This window comes from Gadus morhua, chromosome 19 (genome assembly GCF_902167405.1).
Source record: "Gadus morhua chromosome 19, gadMor3.0, whole genome shotgun sequence".
Taxonomy (NCBI): Eukaryota; Metazoa; Chordata; class Actinopteri; order Gadiformes; family Gadidae; genus Gadus; species Gadus morhua.
This window is the reverse complement of record NC_044066.1, coordinates 20,331,179-20,350,153: the sequence shown is the minus strand read 5'-3', so window position 1 is coordinate 20,350,153 and position 18,975 is coordinate 20,331,179. Positions and strand designations below refer to the sequence as shown.

At 43.6% G+C, this 18,975-nt stretch overlaps 2 protein-coding genes across 3 annotated transcripts; both read right to left on the bottom strand.

Annotated features, from left to right (window-relative positions):
* Window positions 1-4,045: 4,045 nt before the first annotated feature.
* On the bottom strand, window positions 4,046-8,898 carry LOC115532120 (ras-related protein Rab-19). Its single transcript, XM_030341662.1, has 4 exons — window positions 8,020-8,898; window positions 6,174-6,357; window positions 4,709-4,812; window positions 4,046-4,504 (listed from the first exon to the last, which is right to left on the bottom strand). Exons 1-4 carry the CDS (start codon window positions 8,215-8,217, stop codon window positions 4,325-4,327), a joined length of 666 nt encoding a protein of 221 aa, XP_030197522.1. The 5' UTR covers window positions 8,218-8,898; the 3' UTR covers window positions 4,046-4,324.
* Window positions 8,899-9,239: 341 nt separating this feature from the next.
* LOC115532119 (tetraspanin-8) lies at window positions 9,240-18,200 on the bottom strand. 2 transcript variants are annotated; one of them, XM_030341660.1, is made up of 9 exons: window positions 17,923-18,200; window positions 17,079-17,144; window positions 16,274-16,390; window positions 15,317-15,391; window positions 14,767-14,868; window positions 11,850-11,939; window positions 11,309-11,380; window positions 10,984-11,067; window positions 9,240-10,106 (listed from the first exon to the last, which is right to left on the bottom strand). In XM_030341660.1, exons 1-9 carry the CDS (start codon window positions 17,980-17,982, stop codon window positions 9,972-9,974), a joined length of 801 nt encoding a protein of 266 aa, XP_030197520.1. In that variant the 5' UTR covers window positions 17,983-18,200; the 3' UTR covers window positions 9,240-9,971. The 2 variants fall into 2 exon arrangements, with proteins under 2 accessions (XP_030197520.1, XP_030197521.1); XM_030341661.1 differs by lacking the exon at window positions 15,317-15,391.
* Window positions 18,201-18,975: the final 775 nt, after the last annotated feature.

The following is an 18,975-nucleotide window of genomic DNA, read 5'->3' as shown; positions in this document are numbered from 1 at the left end:
ACAGCTGTTACTTTGACATGCGTTAACCAACTACCGCTGTGTTTTCTTACTAGAACGTGTTTCTGGAGCGGAGGCGAGCTGGTAGAGGAGCCATGAATCTGGAGGATGACCATCACTCTACCAACAAGGATTGTAAGTTTGTATTAACCAAACATAATAAAGGGCTTAAAAATAAGACAAACTAGATGTTTGTTACCAGACTTTAGGGCCAGACTCACGCTGTTTGTTCCAGACCAGGACTCTGGCTGAGGAGAGCTGATGGAGGAGCCAAGACTCTGGAGGATGACATCACTCCACCAACCAGGATCCTCGTAAGTTTGCCTAATATAAACAGAGTAGACTTGTTGTAACGCAGGATTAGTTTGTCCAGTAGAAGTTACGGCATACTATTGTGGTTGATTACCAGACAAACTACAGCTGCTACTTTGTAACGCGCCATTAGAGCCCTACTACTGTGTTTGTGACCTTACATTAGAGACAAACTAATACTTTGTTTGTTACCTTTCATTAGAGCCCAACTACTACGGTTTGTTACCTTACAATAGAGCCCAACTACTACGGTTTGTTACCTTACAATAGAGCCCAACTACTACTGTTTGTTACCTTACAATAGAGCCCAACTACTACTGTTTGTTACCTTACATTAGAGCCCAACTACTACTGTGTTTGTTACCTTACATTAGAGCCCAACTACCACTGTGTTTGTTACCTTTTCATAAGAGACAAACTACTACTGTGTTTGTTACCTTACATTAGAGACAAATTACGTTTGTAACCAGACCAGGAATCTGGAGGACTGATGGAGCAGCTGTACATCTGGAAGGCAAATCCTGAGGATCACCAGGACTCTACCATCAAGGATGCCTCGTAAGTTTGCATTTTCTGAACATAGTGGACTAGGTAGGGGGTCGGGGGTTCAACTCTCAAACCAATGGTGCCGGGTTCAAGTCCTCAGAATACAGTGATGTGTCCTTGAGCAAGGCGCCCTAAAGCCTGCCTGCTCCTTAATGACTTATCTTTGGTTCAGATAATGTTGCATCTTTTGAATATTGAACCTAATCAATGTCCTTGTTTGATCCGGGCAGACACACCTGAGCTGAACCTCACCTGATCCTGTGTGGTCGGGGGTAGACACACCTGAGCTAAACCCGCCCTGATCCTGCCAGCCTGCTGGTCCCATCTCCTCAGTTCATCTGAGCCTCGTCCTCCAGAAGACCTGCTGAGCTCAGCTGTCTGAGGCTGATGGATCAATGTGGGAGTGATCTTCTTGACCCCACATGTAACCGTGTGCTTCAACACGCCTTTCCCTCACGTCTGTCACTAACCTCACTACTTCACTACTCTCTACTGCTTCCTCTTTTCTTCCTTCTCTGTGGTTCGAACCTTTACACGGAAGGCGCGTCTTCCTGCCCTCAGAGGGTTTAGCGTTAGGGTTGAGAGTCAGGGTTTAGAGTCAGGGACAGAGCTGGTCAGGGAGGACTGCTTTTACACAAACCTCTTCACTTGCTTTCAGAATGGTGGTGACATTTTGAAAAGATTCATTTGGGAAAATGTTTTCCTCTCGTTTCCTTGTGTTGAATTGTATTCAACTTCTGTCAAGTGTTTTTGTTTCTATATTAAAAGCCCACATTGACTTCTACATATTTGGTGCGGTTCATTTATTTGTCCTTTAACTTGGTTAATGTCAAGCTAAACTCCTGCAATACATTTAATATACATGATTATTATTCAGCAATGTTCACATATTCCATTTTGTAAAAATATGAAACCTCCATATTACTACTAAATTCAAGCTTATTCATTAGTGATGCGTGGGTCGACCCGTGACCCGCAGACACCCGCGGGTTACCCGTGGGTCGGGCAGGTTTGGGTTTGATATGTATAAAATATTGCGGTTGCGGGCGGGTTTGGGTCAAAGTCTGAAATCACAAATTATCAATCAACGACCACCAGGCGGCAGCGTTCCACCTGCTTAATCGAATCGTTTTTCCCTATATGGTGTCCGTAGGTGTTTACACCGCCAAAACCTCTTAGAGATATCCGAAGATACGAAAAAAATATTTTTGCCGTGACGAGATTAAAATCGACGCGTCGACTTTAAAGTCGACATTAAACTCGATGTCGAGAATAAAGCTTAAATTTCATGTCGACTGTAATCTCGACGCGTCGACTTTAAACTCGAAGTGTCGAGAATAAAGTTGAAACATCATATCGACTTTAATCTCGACATGTCCATTTTCCGTTCCTCTGTCAGCACGCAGACTCTCCGGGCATCCTCCCAAGCGTGCAGCGGATGACATTAAGTAGTTGGCAATAACCCTGGGGTTATTGCCAACCCATTGTTTGTGGTGTAGGCCTCCATCCAAACAATATAGCGACTAAAACCGTCAATGCAACCACTGATGGCAATGCCGCACTACTACAGCGGATTACTACTTCGTGTCATCCGATGCACGCTTGGGATGCCCGCAGCGTCCGCGTCCGAAAAGTTAAAAAAGGGCGATGCAAAGGTTGTGACGAGGGTGGGCCAAAAAAGAAAGGTTTGGGAAAAATTTGGAAGTGTCGTCTTGTCCGATGACACCGTTACAGACTACGTTGTCTGCTTTGAGTGTGAGATGCTGTACAAATACGACAGGCATAAAACGGGTACATCGAACCTACTTCGGCATTCATGCAGTGGGTCGGCTCCACAGCCTAACAAGCTTTCCTCCACACAAGCTCATTCAGAACAAAAAAAAAGTTATATATATTTTTTTTTCTCGGGTTGGGTCGGCTTATCGGCGCATATTTTTGCTGGCTGGGCGGGGCGGTTCAGATCTCCTAACGGGTTGGGTTGGGGCGGGTTTTAAAAAAACCTGACCCGCGCATCACTACTATTCATGTATTTAACAATGTACATACTGCCCCGCAGGCCATTCTCTGCTACAGCACGTTCAGTCGACCAACCCGTCTCGCATCAATGTACTATAGCTACGTTGGTTCAAACGGAAAATGTAGTTTGGTGTGAGACTGTTGTCCAATAGAGGGAGCTGTCATACACCTTAATTATACAGGAATGTCTGTATTTACATTTTAAAATGTTCATGGGCTGGTCTAGTTTGTCTGCATATAACTCTGCCTCCAGCAACAGGATTGATCGAAACATATGAAGTGAAATAAATAAAAGCACAGTTCACCAGATCTGAGGTCAGCTGCGGTCAGATTTTGGATCATGAATGTATTGAGTGAACGACGTCTGAGCTAAATATTAACCACCTGGAACTTGGTTTCCTGGAGCTCGGAGGACGGCAGGATGCGTGTTTACCTGGTCGATTAGGCCCTGAACGCAGAACCTGAACCGCTACATCCTAATCATAGACCCTGTGTTTAATTAGCCCTGAATATAATTTTTGGGTTAAAAAAATAAATGTAAGTAAAAATATTTATAATTATAAGTACTAGCCTAGTCTAGATAGTCCTTATGGCAAGAGAATAAACAGTTTAAAAACATAACCTTTTTAGCACCTCAAGTGAATTAACTTATCCTATCCCCAGTCAGATGTGTGTGTGTAAAGTCAGTCTCACTTGTAATTTTACTCTGAAATAACTTGAATGGAACTTTAGACATTCGGGGATAAGCAGCACAGCAGTCAGGTAGCTATTTTAAGCTATAATAAACTGTGCATTTTGTTTATTTAGGTGAAGCATTATGAAAAAAATGTCATGCAAAATAAAGCATAGAATAATTTTGGCATTTTCATTTTCCGTCTGGGCTAAGCCCCGGATGTTTAAGACACCTAGAAACACCCCTGGCTTAAGGAGTGGACCCATCAAAAACTCACTCCACAAACGCATGTTTTTGCAATCACAATTAGGTTGTTTCAGTCATTAGCCAGTGACGTCAGTGGGGGTGGCAAGTGGAATCACGTGACAGCACTTGGACGTTGGATTGTCCACAATTCGCAGCGAGACATTATAGCTGGGTTCCGCCAAACACTTATCTGGTAGTCTCGTGAGACCACCCCAATCTCGCGAGTTTAAATATCTGGACGGTCCCACGAGTCTACATAGTTGGTACAATTTATTAATGCATAGGCTTACAAAAATAGCTCCACATCAGTGTAAGGCTGTGTTTAAAATACTTGATGCTGTTTTCGAAGTTTCATGCAACTTGGGCTATAATTATCAACAATACCCCTCGTTCTTCCTCTTCTTGCACTCGATATCGTCCAGTCTTTTCTCTTTTTTTTCTTCTTCTTCAAAAATTGTTAAATTCCAGTATACATTTGATCCATTGTTTTTTGTTTTTTTCATTGCCTCCATCGTCCTTTTTCGTATCCCCACTTCAACAACACGACTTATTCTCCGGTGGCGGCGGAGGGTAGGTGCCGTTCACCGGGCGAGAGTTGGACCGGAGGAGCCCACGGGGCTCGCTCGCTGGCACCCCCTGCTGGACGCTCATGCCGTTGCGCAAAAGCAGTTCCCTGGCCATCAGCATGAAGGCATCGTCCACGTTTTGTCTTTTCTATTAGCGCGCACACACACACACACACACACACACACACACACACACACACACACACACACACACACACACACACACACACACACACACACACACACACACACACACACACACACACACACACACACACACACAAAACGGATAAATGATGATGCTGAAATAGTATTTTAGGAGTAACTTTGTGCGTGTGTGCGCGCATCATACCTTGGCTGAGGTCTCTAGAGCCATTAGCATCCCCTTCTCGGTGGCCAGAGAGCAGGCCTTCTCGAAGTCAACCTGCCGACTGGTCTCCAGGTCGCACTTGTTGCCTGGAGACCAAAAAAGAGGAGACAAATCCAGTTTGAGCCTGTCGGTGAAAACGCGCTACTCTCTCGCTTCTTAAATAATATGGCACATAATGGAATGTGCATGGTTTCCTGTAGGTCTATGAATTTTACTATGATGACTCTGTGATCTCATTCGTCTGTCTCTTTTTCCTCATTGAATATAGGCCAACTTTTGTTTCAAACGACACAGCAAACAACCCCACAAACCACAATTTTCTTGACTTCCCTTTAAAGAGGTCAAAAAAGCATGCATCATCATCACCATGCATGCTACATTAATTGTGTATAAGTCTACCATGACACCAAATATAAGATGTGCTAGGAATAGGGCTCTCAAGTCTCTTGCATTCGGTGTGAGAAACACGTAATTCAACCCATGCACGCTCACACGCCACACTTCGTATTTCTCACGCAGAGAAGTTAACAAAGTCTATCTTGAAATTACCAATTTGCGCCGCTATTTAACAGTGGAACAGGAAGGAATCAAATGGGTTCCCCGTACGTAGGGTGACCAGAGGTCCTCTTTTGCCCGGACCCTCTTTTTGAGACACTTTAAAAAAGAATGTGTGAGGAAATTTCAAAATCGTCCGGGATTTTATTAAAGCCTCATACATGTTCACATTGAATTTGCGATGCGTTTCTATGGGTCGTTCACAAACTAGTTAGGCTACGCCCTCCCCTACTCAGTTCTGTTCGCTTTGCATTGGTGGAAGTGAGTAGGGGGAGTGGTTAAGTAGAGCCTTCAGATTGGACGGTTTGACTTACTTAGTTACTGTCAATTTTTTTTTACCGCTATTGTTTTATAGGGAGAAACATTAAACATTTATCCTACAGGGGATTGATAAAGTATCTATTGAACAGAAAGAAACACATACTTTATACAGCATTGGCCTACTGAATGCCACAGATATTCTAAGCATTGGACTGAACGCCACATAAATATATAATTAGGTTTTTGCACGTTTGCAACGTTTAGACACCTCTACTGTTGTTGCTTAAGCCAATAGCCTTTTGAGGCAGTGTTGTTTCTGAATAAGTGTTAAGGGCCAATAATGCATTAGTCACCATGTCTGTGGACACATTTGCATGCAGTCACATGCAAATGTGACCCCCCCCCCCCCCCCCGACGAACTGGACGGTATATTTTTACAAAAAGAACAGATGAATGCACTCGAAACTTTTTGTGGAGAAAGAATATGCCTTTCTTTTCGTCGCTCCGAGCTGCATCTTACGACTCGTTGCGATTCTTGGTTGTAGGCATGCGCATGTCGGAGACGCCGCTTTGAAATCGAAAAAATACACGGGGAGGTTCGACTTTCCAGACAAGTTATATGAGGACCCACCTATAAGAACCAGGACTATGTTGGTGGCTCCATAGGTCTCCACCTCCTGGATCCAATGTCTCACAGAGTCGAAGGTTTCCTGCCTGGTGATGTCATAGGCAATCATTGCCCCGTGGGCACTACGGTAGTAGCTCTGAGTGATGGTGCGAAAGCGCTCCTGGCCGGCCGTGTCCCAAACCTGCATCTGTTTAGGAGGACACACGCACGCGCACACGCACACGCACACACAACCAGTTGTCAAGTAGCTGTTCAGAGTAACATTCGATCAACCGCTCGAATTGAATTTAGTTACTGCAATTACTTTTTATTGATGAATAAAATTCTGTTTCCTTCTTAAGGAAGGACGTTGAATATGTTGCTGTCCCTAGCTAACCTGGAGCCATGTGACCTTTGGAGCCAGGTAACTGCATCTGTGTGTGTGTGTGTGTGTGTGTGTGTGTGTGTGTGTGTGTGTGTGTGTGTGTGTGTGTGTGTGTGTGTGTGTGTGTGTGTGTGTGTGTGTGTGTGTGTGTGTCCCACTGGTCTCAAATGCAAATGTGCAGAGAAGCAACTTGTCCAACGAGTAATTCTTCAGAAAATATGAGAGAGAGAGAGAGAGAGAGAGAGAGAGAGAGAGAGAGAGAGAGAGAGAGAGAGAGAGAGAGAGAGAGAGAGAGAGAGAGAGAGAGAGAGAGAGAGAGAGAGAGAGAGCAAGAGAGGGAGAGAGAGAGAGAGAGAGAGAGAGAGCAAGAGAGGGAGAGAGATAGAGCAAGAGAGGGAGAGAGATAGAGCAAGAGAGAGAGACAGACAGAGAGGAAGGAGAGAGAGAAAGAGAGAGAGAGTGATCCAGATCCAGAGAGAGATAAGATTGAGAAATGACATTCAATAATGCATTTTTCGCCTGCTACGATTGTGTTGTGAAATATGAAAGTCTGCTAATGTTTAACTGCCATTGCACCAAGCACATGCACGTGGGAATGACCGCCACCTAGTTTTCCTCGCCGTTCAACTGTTTATATCTCATCTTGTGTCCTCCCTAGCTTTACATGTCAGTAATGACATGAAAATATAAGACCCCTGCTTTGGTCTCACTCAACGAAAAGGAAACCTACTTTTAGAAACGTACACATTGGTGCAATTGACTCCTGACCTGCGTCATCACCGTGCTTCACCTATATGTGCCTCTGCTTCCCTGTCTCCGGTGACAGTGAAAGCACATTCCAGGCTTATTTCCTTGGAGACAATTGCCATACTTCTGTGTTGCGGTTAAACCTGAACAGCAGGTAGTGCATGCGGCCTTTAGGCCTGACTTGATTTCTTGTGTGCGTCTTGAATGGAACTTAACCGAGAGCGGGCGTTCCCTCTCTCATCCCTTGTTGGAGGGAAAGAATATCCAGAATGTTGTGATTTATGCCTAGATCTATGTTGCCAGTTCACACTTTAAACCAAATGGAAATCCCCCAGACGAATGATAGAGAAACTCCCACACAATCGTTTGTGTGTGTGTGCCTCTGTTTCCCAACTCTGCCCTAGTAATGCAAACCGATACCCTGGAAAACCCTGATAATGATCACCTGCTTTCTCCTTGCTGCAGGCATTACAAGGTCATAAAGATCCTGTTCTATGCTTTGAAATGAGGAACTCATTTAAAACGTGTATCCACCCAAATTAGTTTCGGCATCAGTCACAGCGAAGCAGGTGTTTGATGTGAAGAGTGCAGAGGTCAAAAGTCTATCTTGAGGCTTTAGAACCTTGCTTCTTGTCTGGTTTACTGGCTTCTATCATGCCCCACATTAGGGACCACCAACCCACGCTGACCCCACCGACGTCCTTGCGAGCCACTCCTAACCTTTACCTAAAGACCCACCTTGACCCTCTTGCCGTCAATGTCGAGCGTGCGCACGGTGAAGTCCACGCCGATGGTGTTCTGCTGCTTCTCCGAGAACAGCCCCGACTTGAAGCTCTGCACCACGCAGGTCTTCCCCACGTCCGAGTCCCCGATGAGGATGAGCTTGAAGAGGAAGTCGAATGCCTCGTCCTGGTCCGGCGGCACCGGGCTCTCCATGGGGCAGCGAGGCAAGACCCTGGACTATCCTGGGAAGCCTTTCTCTCCGAACCCAGATGAGGATTGTTTGTTTTGGGTTCTTCTCCTCCCAAGTAGATCCAAGAGTGGTTTCCGTCTACTAAAGGCCTGTCAGAAGGTTGTGAACTAGGTAGGGTGGTGGACCTCAAGAACGATTGTTTTGCACCGAAACAGATTCTCCTGAACTCAGAGCAGCAATTCAATCCTCAGTGCAGTTCCTTCTTCTCAGGTGCTGAATGCACAGGCTGCTTCTACTTCTTCTTCTTCTTCCAACGGCTACAGCGTCACTGGCCTACAAAGCAGAATTACCAGCCCCTGGGGTGACTCGTCTCTGGCACAGACTGGTAGATCATATGAACCCATACAGATCAGACCAGGAAGTCCTGTCTCCCTATTGTCATGTAAAGGAAAAAAACAGAACACAGCCACACCAAATAAACCTGTTAGTGCTTCCCGCCTCAAGAGGACATCACTCCAACGGTGAACTTGATGAGTTGCAAGTTGTGTTCTCCAGGGTTGTACGAGCTTGGTGTCCACCTCCACTGTGGAGCGTGGCTGAGGGTTAGTTCAGGGTATCTTCTCCCCTCTTTGTCGGCGGTTTCCTTTTCACTCGCATGAGGTTTCCTGTGTACACACATACAGACACGCACCCTCACTCTCTCTTGGTCTCAGTCCCGCCCGCCCACTCTTGGCTCCACCCACCCAGAACTCGTTCTACTGCACCTGTTGCTACAATGCGTGGTCGCATTGTCACAGAGATGTTGTTGACGGCAGTGCCCTAGAACTGCAGGATTCTGGGAAATGGTGTAATTTTGCATTGAGTTGTGAGGAGTATCGGATAGCATTGGATAAATAAAAGGCTATGGGTGGGAAAGTTATGATTTAGTTATCAATTAGTCCCTTTGTATCAATGAGGGTTAGGGTTAGTGCATTGATTGGTGTCTACATTTCAACTCTCTCCATTATATTTGGCCCAATGTATAAATGGCATCTCGCTAAAAATATAGGATTGGATTTTCTGTCTTTTATTTTATGAAAAATACAATTTATAGGATCACAATCATGTTAAGAGATATTTGCAATATGCACATTCACAGTGAATACTGACTTATATGTATGAATAGGTTGAGTAAGACATTGGTTAATATTCATGCAGTAATTGATATATTCCTAATTTAATGTTGGAGTTGCAACATCTATTGTAAAAGTCCTTTTCATTTTTTCTAAAATATATTTTATACATAAATAACGGAAAGATTAAAAAAAGAACATTTTTCAACCTCTGAAGAAAGAAAAAAAAAGAATGCAGTGCTGATTTCATCCCACTTTTTTTGGCTACTTAATTGCTTGGTCTTCAAGAGTTTCCCTCATCTTTTAAAAAACAAAACAAAAAGCTTAAAGCGATACACAACATGACAAGTGCATAGAAAACACACAAAGTAAAAACAAAGTGCGGCACATCCCAATCGCTCCTCTCCTATTACCAAACCACCGTAAAACAAACGCCACAAACTTCATTACACTCGTATCCGTATAATTGATCAAATAAACCATGCCAAACATGAAATCCACAGCAAACAGTCAACATTGTCATTCCTCGCTCCTGAGAGCAGGATGTGGATCAAAACATCTCCCGTACATTCTGTCATTGATCTGTTAACCAGTCGAATAGATCAGTGTTTCCTTTGTATTTGGCGACAACGTGTTCAACTGGAAAACCAGTTTGTTTGATGACATCATTCAATGTCGCCGTTCTCCCCTAGAGAGGAATAGTTTCCCGCCTTGGCTTCGGCGCTGTAGTACACCGGAGGAACGTTCAGTTTCCTCCTCAGCTGGACCAGAATCAAGATGGCGAGCACTAGAGAGGTAGACTGGGGACATAAAAATGACAACAAAAATGTCATCACCTTGTGTATTTTACTGCGATATTTTCAAAGTAAGAGCGGAAGAACAGTTGGTGAATGACGTGTTTTTGTTAACGTCAGGCTCATATAATAAGGCATACTCGATTTTGGACCTTTTGTGTGAAACTTTTTGATGCAAATTTTTCAATGTGTCTTTCAATGTGAGATCCAGTCAAAGATTGCTTTCTTTTACGGAAAAATAGAACAATAGTTTGATATCATGTAATTTCCTTTTTTAAAGCTGTGTTTCAGACAAAAGCACAGAGGGAGGAACAAACAGATGAATAACCAATTTAAACCATAAATCAATAAACAAATGGGATCCACTTCAGAAGGGGCTCTGGGGTGTTGCTTCAAACCGAAGGGCTCCTTTTGGTTTGGGTCATAAAGTGGACATGTGGTAAGAAAGAGAAACGATTACAGGTCAAATGTCAGACCCTGTTCCAGCTATTCATTATTGGCTCAACAGGCTCCCCCCAGTGGCCATTCTGTATATTTTCGTATGCTGGTATAAAAAATACTAACTTTTTATTCCAAATGGAAAATATTCTAATATTGGGACAAATATTGGTCCAATATAGTATAATATTGGGAAAAAAGGCGTATACATTCTTAATTCTATCAAACGTGTTGATGACCAGGTTATTGATATTGGTGTTATTGTCCATGTTAATACAAAAAAAATATGTATGTACCTCTGATGAATACAGGAGTAGAATCAATGCATTTTAAGTTGTGTATTCCCTTATTCTGTACCTCCTTTGATGCTTATTGTCAACTTATATAAAAATATATAAAATATATATAGAGAGAGACATTGCTAATGGACCAGAAAAGTACTTACCAATAATATAAAGACCATTGATAATATTGCTATCAATGTATCAATCAGATAATGGGCATGGTAAACCAGGGCTGGAATACATGGCTGGAACATAAGCAGAAATATGGAGATTTATTTTCCAATTTCAACATACATATCATTCAATCATATATGCACATGATGTGAAGGATGGATATAGTATTCTGCAATAAAGGCTAAATGTATTGTTAGTCTCATTGAAGCCAATGAGATGATATAACTTTATAATAACATTGAAATAAACACATGCTATGCAACAAACTCATAGGGTAATGTATATTTGCATATAAAATAAATATATTATTACCTGTTTATAAATCATAATAGTCCCTCCACTCGTTTGGCCGTCATAGAGACTGCTGTTCTTAGGAGCTGGAATCTGGAAAACACAAAGAGCATTGATGGTTACATAAATGGATCATTTAATCCATAATTAAGGATTATGGAGTAAATGATTGAGAGTATACCAATATGAAAGAAAAAAGTAAGAGAAAGAAAGAGAGTGAAAAAACGGATTGAATTGCACAGTAAAGATGAACATATCGATAGATACAAAGCAAACAATCCTTTTTCAATCTTTGAATCGACCGAAATATGGTTATTTCATAGGTGATAGTGACTATTCTACCATGCATTTTATGGAGACACGCCAATGGGTAACCTAGTCGCATCTGTCGCTGAAAAGAACCAACTATACGTTAGAATGGTCACGTCTTGAGTCTCTTCACCGGTGAAGGCCAAAGAGGCTGCGATATTCAATATTCATATAGACTTCTTGAAAACATTGAAGGAAGTATTTTATGCTTTTGGTTGAGAAATATGCTTAGGACGAGTTTATAGATACCCACACATTCAGGCAGGTCCTCAGTGCAGACACAGGTGTGATGGATGTGGTCTCCCCAGTCCTGGTAGCCCTTATCCACTCCGCAACACATCAGCTAGAGAGGTTGAATGCACACGCACGCACGCACGCACGTACACACACACACACACACACACACACACACACACACACACACACACACACACACACACACACACACAATGAAATACAAATGCAAACTTATATTGTGCTGTTTAAAATGGATCATTCCAAATAAGTGGGGCAGGCGGGAATCAACACTGCTAAACTCACACACACACACACACACACACACACACACACACACACACACACACACACACACACACACACACACACACACACACTGATGGGAACCAGTAACTCTGAGACACATCTAACCCCGTTCTTCAGATGGCCGAGGCGGATGGATCCCACGGCTCTACCCCTGAGTGGCCAGCGGACCCCATACACACATCCCCATGGTGTGTACCCCTCTTTTGACCCTCTGTTCCTCATGCATGGGGGAGAGAATGACTCAGGCTAAGGCTAAATATTGTGGGGAGAACGGTTATACTAGGAATTTTATAGCATCAGATCTATTAGGGAGCAAGGGCTCGATAGCCACAGAAGAAACTGCTCTTAGATGAAGTCGATGGGCAAATGATACCAGAGAACAGGAAGGAGTGTACTGTTTCAATACTGTACCAGGTACTATCTATCATTGGGCAAAGGATAGGCCAGAAAACAGTACAAATATGTCCGCCCGCCAACGGTGGGGGCTGGAATTAAAGGGATCATCACAAATTGAACTTCGGCCGAGCTGCCCTAACCACAGCACAGAGCATGATATACAGTACACCATAGGAGGATGGACTTGGCCCTTAATAAAGACCCTATTGATATGGTGTGGGTATTGTGGCATCCCGCCACTTAAACCTCGGCCCGGGCGGGTCCGAAATAGGGGTGATTGACGCTTAAAAAGAGTCAATCACCCCCCTTAAAAAGATAGACATTTAGGTCCTATCCTCACTTTCAGCCAGGACCAGACGGAAGCAACGCTTCAGCAGCTTGGACATTCTGTTATGTATCCTGGCATACAAGAGAACCCAGGATACCTAAGATATGACCAGCAAAACGACCCCGGTACCAGGCCCGCCGCTCCCTATACGCAGAGTACGCAGAGTGCGTAGAGCACCAAGTACCTGAGGGGGGCACCAAAAATTAAGGTTTGTAAAAAAATAAATAATAATACATTAATGAATTAAAAAAATATGTAAATTAGTTATGAAGAAGCCCACCGTTGTTTGTTCTTAATTGTATAACCTATCACTCAATTTCAGCAAATTAGATGTTTTTACCTAATATGTAAAAAGGGGCTCTTCTCTTCCCCCCCCCCCCCCCCGCTCGCTTAGGGAACCGAAACGGCCAGCAGCGGCCCTGCTTGGTACCCATGGATACAGGCCACAATTGCACCCTGGGAGAACCCGAGATCACTGGCCTAACCAAGCCCAAACAGCCCAATGGACCTACGGAACTCCCCAGAACAGAAGCGGGAGGAATGGCAGACATCAATATCGGACCAGCTAGGAGAGGCGGCCGAAACAGAGGTAGCCGGTATGTAGTAGAGTGTTACGCCCCCTGGTGGTGACTCATTTGCATGACCAATGTAGTCGTTACTTATCCCTTCGAAGAATGGCCCCCATTAGGCGAACCAGACAATCCAACCCAAAAGGTCCCACTTACCCCACCACTTAAGATAAGATATGTAGGAAGCACGCTGGCAGTAGAATATCAGGAAGCGGTTGACCAAGTCATAGAAGACCACCATAACGATCCAATCCCAATTGATATAGGCAATAGAAAGTTGACCCAGAAACCCCAGGATAGCTCAGACGAGGAGAGCGCAGGACCCCACCCAGACGAGGGAGGGAGACCGTTAGACATGGAGACCGTATGCTCCTCACATAGGAACGATGACTGTTATTGCCAAGACAAGGAGGGATGTCACTGGGTAAACCTAGGGCAATACTCATACACTAAACATCAATGCGACCCAGGAGACAGTCTAGTTATAGATACTATAACCAGGGGAGCCAGGCTGTTGCCCTCACTCTTGGCCCACATTTACAGTCAGAAGAGCCCCCCAGCTGATGAAGGATTAGCACCCAGTAAGGAAATGATACATCAATGCCCTGATGATATCCCCATAGGCCACGAATGAGATGAGTAGGTCTTAAACCTGGTGGACCCAAAACACACCCAAGCCTCCCAAACGAGAAGGGAACCTTTATGACCTAGCGAGGGGACAGGGTAACCAACAGAAGATTTAGACAAGCCGGGAGGATGAGAAGCCACAGACCTCTCTCTCCCCCTCCTAACACCTATTCCCAAAGAGGACCGAACTTCGAGGCCCGCAAAGTAGGGCTGCTCGATGATGGGAAAAATCATAATCACGATTATTTTTGTCCATATTGAAATCACGATTATTCAAACGACTATTGTTGAGTGTGAAAACATGTTGTATTTATTCACCATGTCTCTGCCAAAAAAAACGTTGTAACGGAAAACTTCGAAATTTCGCCTTAAAATAATACACAAAATGGTCAAAAAGAAAATGTTACAATCTAAAATGATATACAGATATGTGTCCAGCTGTTCTGCCCTTTCTATAAATCAGTGTTGCCCATCGCAGTTCTCCGGGATACATAATTTCTTCCCTGTGGGGTGATGATGACAAAAATCTCCGGGCCATGTGCAAGATGCCCAGGCTGGACTCCCGTGTGTGTCGTCCTGGGATGGGGCGATGGCGACACACACTCACATCCACACACAAACAACATTCACAAACACAAGCGCAGACACACAGATACACACAGATAATTCAGATAGAAAGACGGTAAATGCATTACTTGGGGACTTACGGTTTCTTGCAACTCGTTGAGAACCGCTATGTTTGTTCCGTTGGCCGTATCCAATGGCGTGACCCAGTGCCCACGATTCTCAGTCGACAAAATGTCCGTTGCCTGAAGAGAAACAGAGTTATTATTAAACCCAGTTAAATAACACATTTTTGGACAACGATGAAACTGCACTTTAGCATGTGCTATTTAGACAGTTGGAAACACATATGGAAAACACACATTTTTATAGCAGTGTTAAAGCGTGATCAACACAGGCTGACTCAGCCTGCCTAAACAAAAGGGAAGTTAATGTCATATACGTTTCAGGTCAGCACCAAATCCAGCGCATGGCAGTCTCTGAGAACGTAGCGAACACGTTGCAACGTTTGATATCACTTTTGATAACGCTGCCAATAACATTTCATAAAACAAGTACAGCGTCTGGATATGGTACAATTGTGACAAACGTAAGCTCAGCGCGGTCATGTTTCAGATTAATAGATAGTTATACTTATAAGGTAAACAGGGACGGCTTCCAGTACTTCACTCACAACAATGAAACACTCTTTACCACGGTTTTAAAGACAACAATGGCCATGATGTCGAAGGCCACAAAGAGAACGGTCAGGCTCATTCCGGTTGAGAACTAGAGAGAGAGAGAGCGAGAGAGCGAGAGAGAGAGAGAGAGGGAAGGCAAAGATGGCAATTTTAAAAGATGCAAATAACAATTCTGGAAGGTAATCTATCTACAACCACTTCGCGGAGTGGAGGAATGTAAACAACGATTTGATGTGCCCCTCTGTGAAAGGCTCTATGGTAGATATACATCCCTTGACACTTTCAAATAACGTTCCCTGTGGGGTGCATCTGTTTAACATCCACCCTTATATGGGATTCATGTTTGCAGGACCCGTTTAACTTCATAGAGCGCATGGCTTTTCTCTGAATGGCCGCTTACAGGTCAGGTCCTGAATTGCATTAAGGGTCCGAATGCCCCCTGTATTTGTTCACCTGATAGTGTAGTGTTCACCGTATAGGTCATAGGGAAGAAGGGATCAAGTGAGCCAAATGGAACACAGCCCGTGACCGCAGATGTCTTAGCATTGTCTTAACATAAAGGGTGCTCGATTATGGGCAAAATCATAATCACGATTATTTTGGTCAATGTTGAAATCACGATCATTCTACTTCTTACTTTTTAGTTTGAAAACATGTTGAAACATGTATTTATTCAGCATGTCCCTCCCAAAAAAAAACGTTGTAACTGAGAACTTTGAAATTTCACCTTAAAGAAATACACAAAATGGTCAAAAAGAAAATGTTCCAATCTAAAATAATATACAGATATGTATCCAGCTGTTCTGGCCTTTCTATAAAACATAAAAAAAAAAAAAAGCCCTAGGTGGGCCCGGTGGGAATCTAACCCGTAACCCTTTCCGTGCTTATGTCACGATCGTCCACGTTGGTATACACAGATCCCCTTGTACTGCTGCTCTCGTACAGTATTATATCACGCCCGGTTACTCACGATGATGAGCGGCCAGGACGTGTCTTTGGCGGCGCCGTACACCCCAATGGCGGCGAGGAGGAGCGTCGCCACGGCAACGGCGTACATCACCGTGATCAAGACGATCATGTGTTCGATCTGAAGAGAGAGAGAGAGAGGGAGAGAGGGCGGGAGAGAGAATGGGTGGGTAACTGGAGTTGGATTATCATCAGATGCAGTGTTTCCCCCAGCACTGAGTTGTTAAGGCGGCCGCCTTAACAATAATAGGGCAGCGCCTTGACTACCAATGTATATTAAAAATATATATATATTATGCATTAACAAAGTAGAAAACTCTCGTAGGGAAAGAAAACATACTTCCATCAGGTGTAAAAAATAAATATCAATAATGCATCAGTAATACTGTTACAACAATGGCCGTGCCATAAGGCACAACCATAAGACATTTTCTGGGGGAAACACTGAGATGATATGGTGTCAAAGTACCAATCACAGGCCAAGCTCCTGAAACCTTGTGCTGACACCTCAGTGGAACCATGTCGATGGGGGCAAGGGCAGTCATTAAGTGATCGAGTTGTAGGCTAACATTTCCTTTGAGAGTTGAACAGCTCTAAAACTTATGGCCAGCTCTAGAGTTTAGACCATCTTATTTACATTAAATGGAACTATGCTGTTAGATAGATAAGTAGTGATTATGTGAATAATACATTTGTAATAACATAAATAACATAAACATGAATGATAACTTCATCCTTTAGGTCACAGACAGCGAGACAGAGAGAAAGATAGATAGATAGACAGACAGACAATCACTGTAGATTCATACTTCCTCGGTTGAATGGAAGAATCCATGTCCGAACAAAGTAAATCCGAAAGTCAGGCCACTGAGGAGCTGTAACACAACAGTGGTAAACATTAGTAAGACAGCAAGGGTCAGGAGCCACATATGGATCCTGACCTGGTGGGTCGGGACCCAAAGATGGGTCCTGACCTAATGGGTCGTAATCGCAACTAAGGACATTTTTGAGGGGGCTAGAGGGCATATTCCTAGCCTTAAACTTTAGAAGGAATCCCCTTACTATTTCATAGAGTTCATCCTCAATGTTTACATCTTTTTGTTGGCTTCATGTTTAAAAGTAGGCCTACATGAGGAATGCTGATTGATTCAGAATGTGTTTGTTGTTCGCGGTCGTGACTTAATGACCAAAACACATGTGGGTCATCATAGGGCTGGACAAGTTGAGAACCACTGAGTTACTTGCAAGTTTTTTTAAAATAAATGGATTGACGTGGACTGATCAAAGTTGAACGAACTCTGATCAACTCTCGGAGCGGTGGTCCAACATGTTCCAAAATACCCTAAAACACGGCTCTCGACGGGATATGCAAGCAACTTTCCCCTTTAAACAGCGTCTTCTATTTTTACCGCATTAAACGTTTCGCTTGTTTGTTGATGTTTGTCTTGTTATTGCAGTCTGCAGTGATCCTGTGTCAGCCCGGCTGAAACATGAGTCCAATGCTCCAGAATCCAGATCAACAACAATCAACAAACTGAATGCATCATCAAAAGTATCCCAGCAGAGACGCAGACTCGCACCAACACCCCTCGTTGGAATGGGTTACATGTTCTATCTATGTTTTTAACGATAAGCAAATAGACATGGACTTACCCCAATCAAACATGTCAAGATTATGAAGCTCCGCTTCAAACATGCGTTGACTTTACTCATTGTAACGTTGCTTGCACCTCACTGTGCAGCACACTTTGTTTGGGTCCTAGTCGATAGAAAACCCACGATGGAAAAAAGGGTAATTTCTGGTACGAGTTAGATTCGCAGCCTTATTTTTTTTAGCAGTCGAGGCAATGGCCAAGATGTAGGGACTAATGTAAGCCCTCGCAATAGTGCTGTTAGGCCCAGCCTATGTGGGGAACGAGGGAGGGGCCACACTATTTACAGTCTCAGATGAGAGGACGGACGAGATTGTGTGCGTGTGTGTGTGTGTGTGCGCATGCGTTTCTCTCTGTCTGTTTGTATGAGTATATGTGTGTGTGTGTGTGTGTGTGTGTGTGTGTGTGTGTGTGTGTGTGTGTGTGTGTGTGTGTGTGTGTGTGTGTGTGTGTGTGTGTGTGTGTGTGTGTGTGTGTGTCAAAGAGAGAGAGCGAGCGAGAGAATGGAAGAGCGAAAGAAAGAGGGGAGGATATTACATCATGGCATTTAAGGGAAAGCTCTGGAGATCCCACTGCGTTCTGTACGTTTTGTGCGTCTTGAATCATTCGAGTTCTACCAGATTTGAAATCATCGAGGCATAGATTGATCATTACAAGTATTAACATGTATAACATTATACTAATTAAAGTCACTAAAGCTTCAATGGAGGTTTTGGATGAAGAAAATAAAGTAGGCCTATTGTTTTTGTTTTAAGCAAATAAGTGGAATCAACTATATTCTTGAAAGGAGCACAATAAATACTTGAGGAACTATTTCCCTTCGGATAAATAAAGCAATCTGAATCTTTGGAAGCATGGAAATATAATGTTGCAAGAAACACGACCAGATATGGCTGTATAAAATCTTTTATCTTTACTCATAATAGGCTGTCAGTCTTCATCCAACCCACCGATCCTTTCAGTTTCATCGAAACAAAATGGCAGACTCACGCCCACAATGTAATTTCACTAAGTTAATCGTGAAAAAAGTTGAGAATAACACTGGAACCCATCT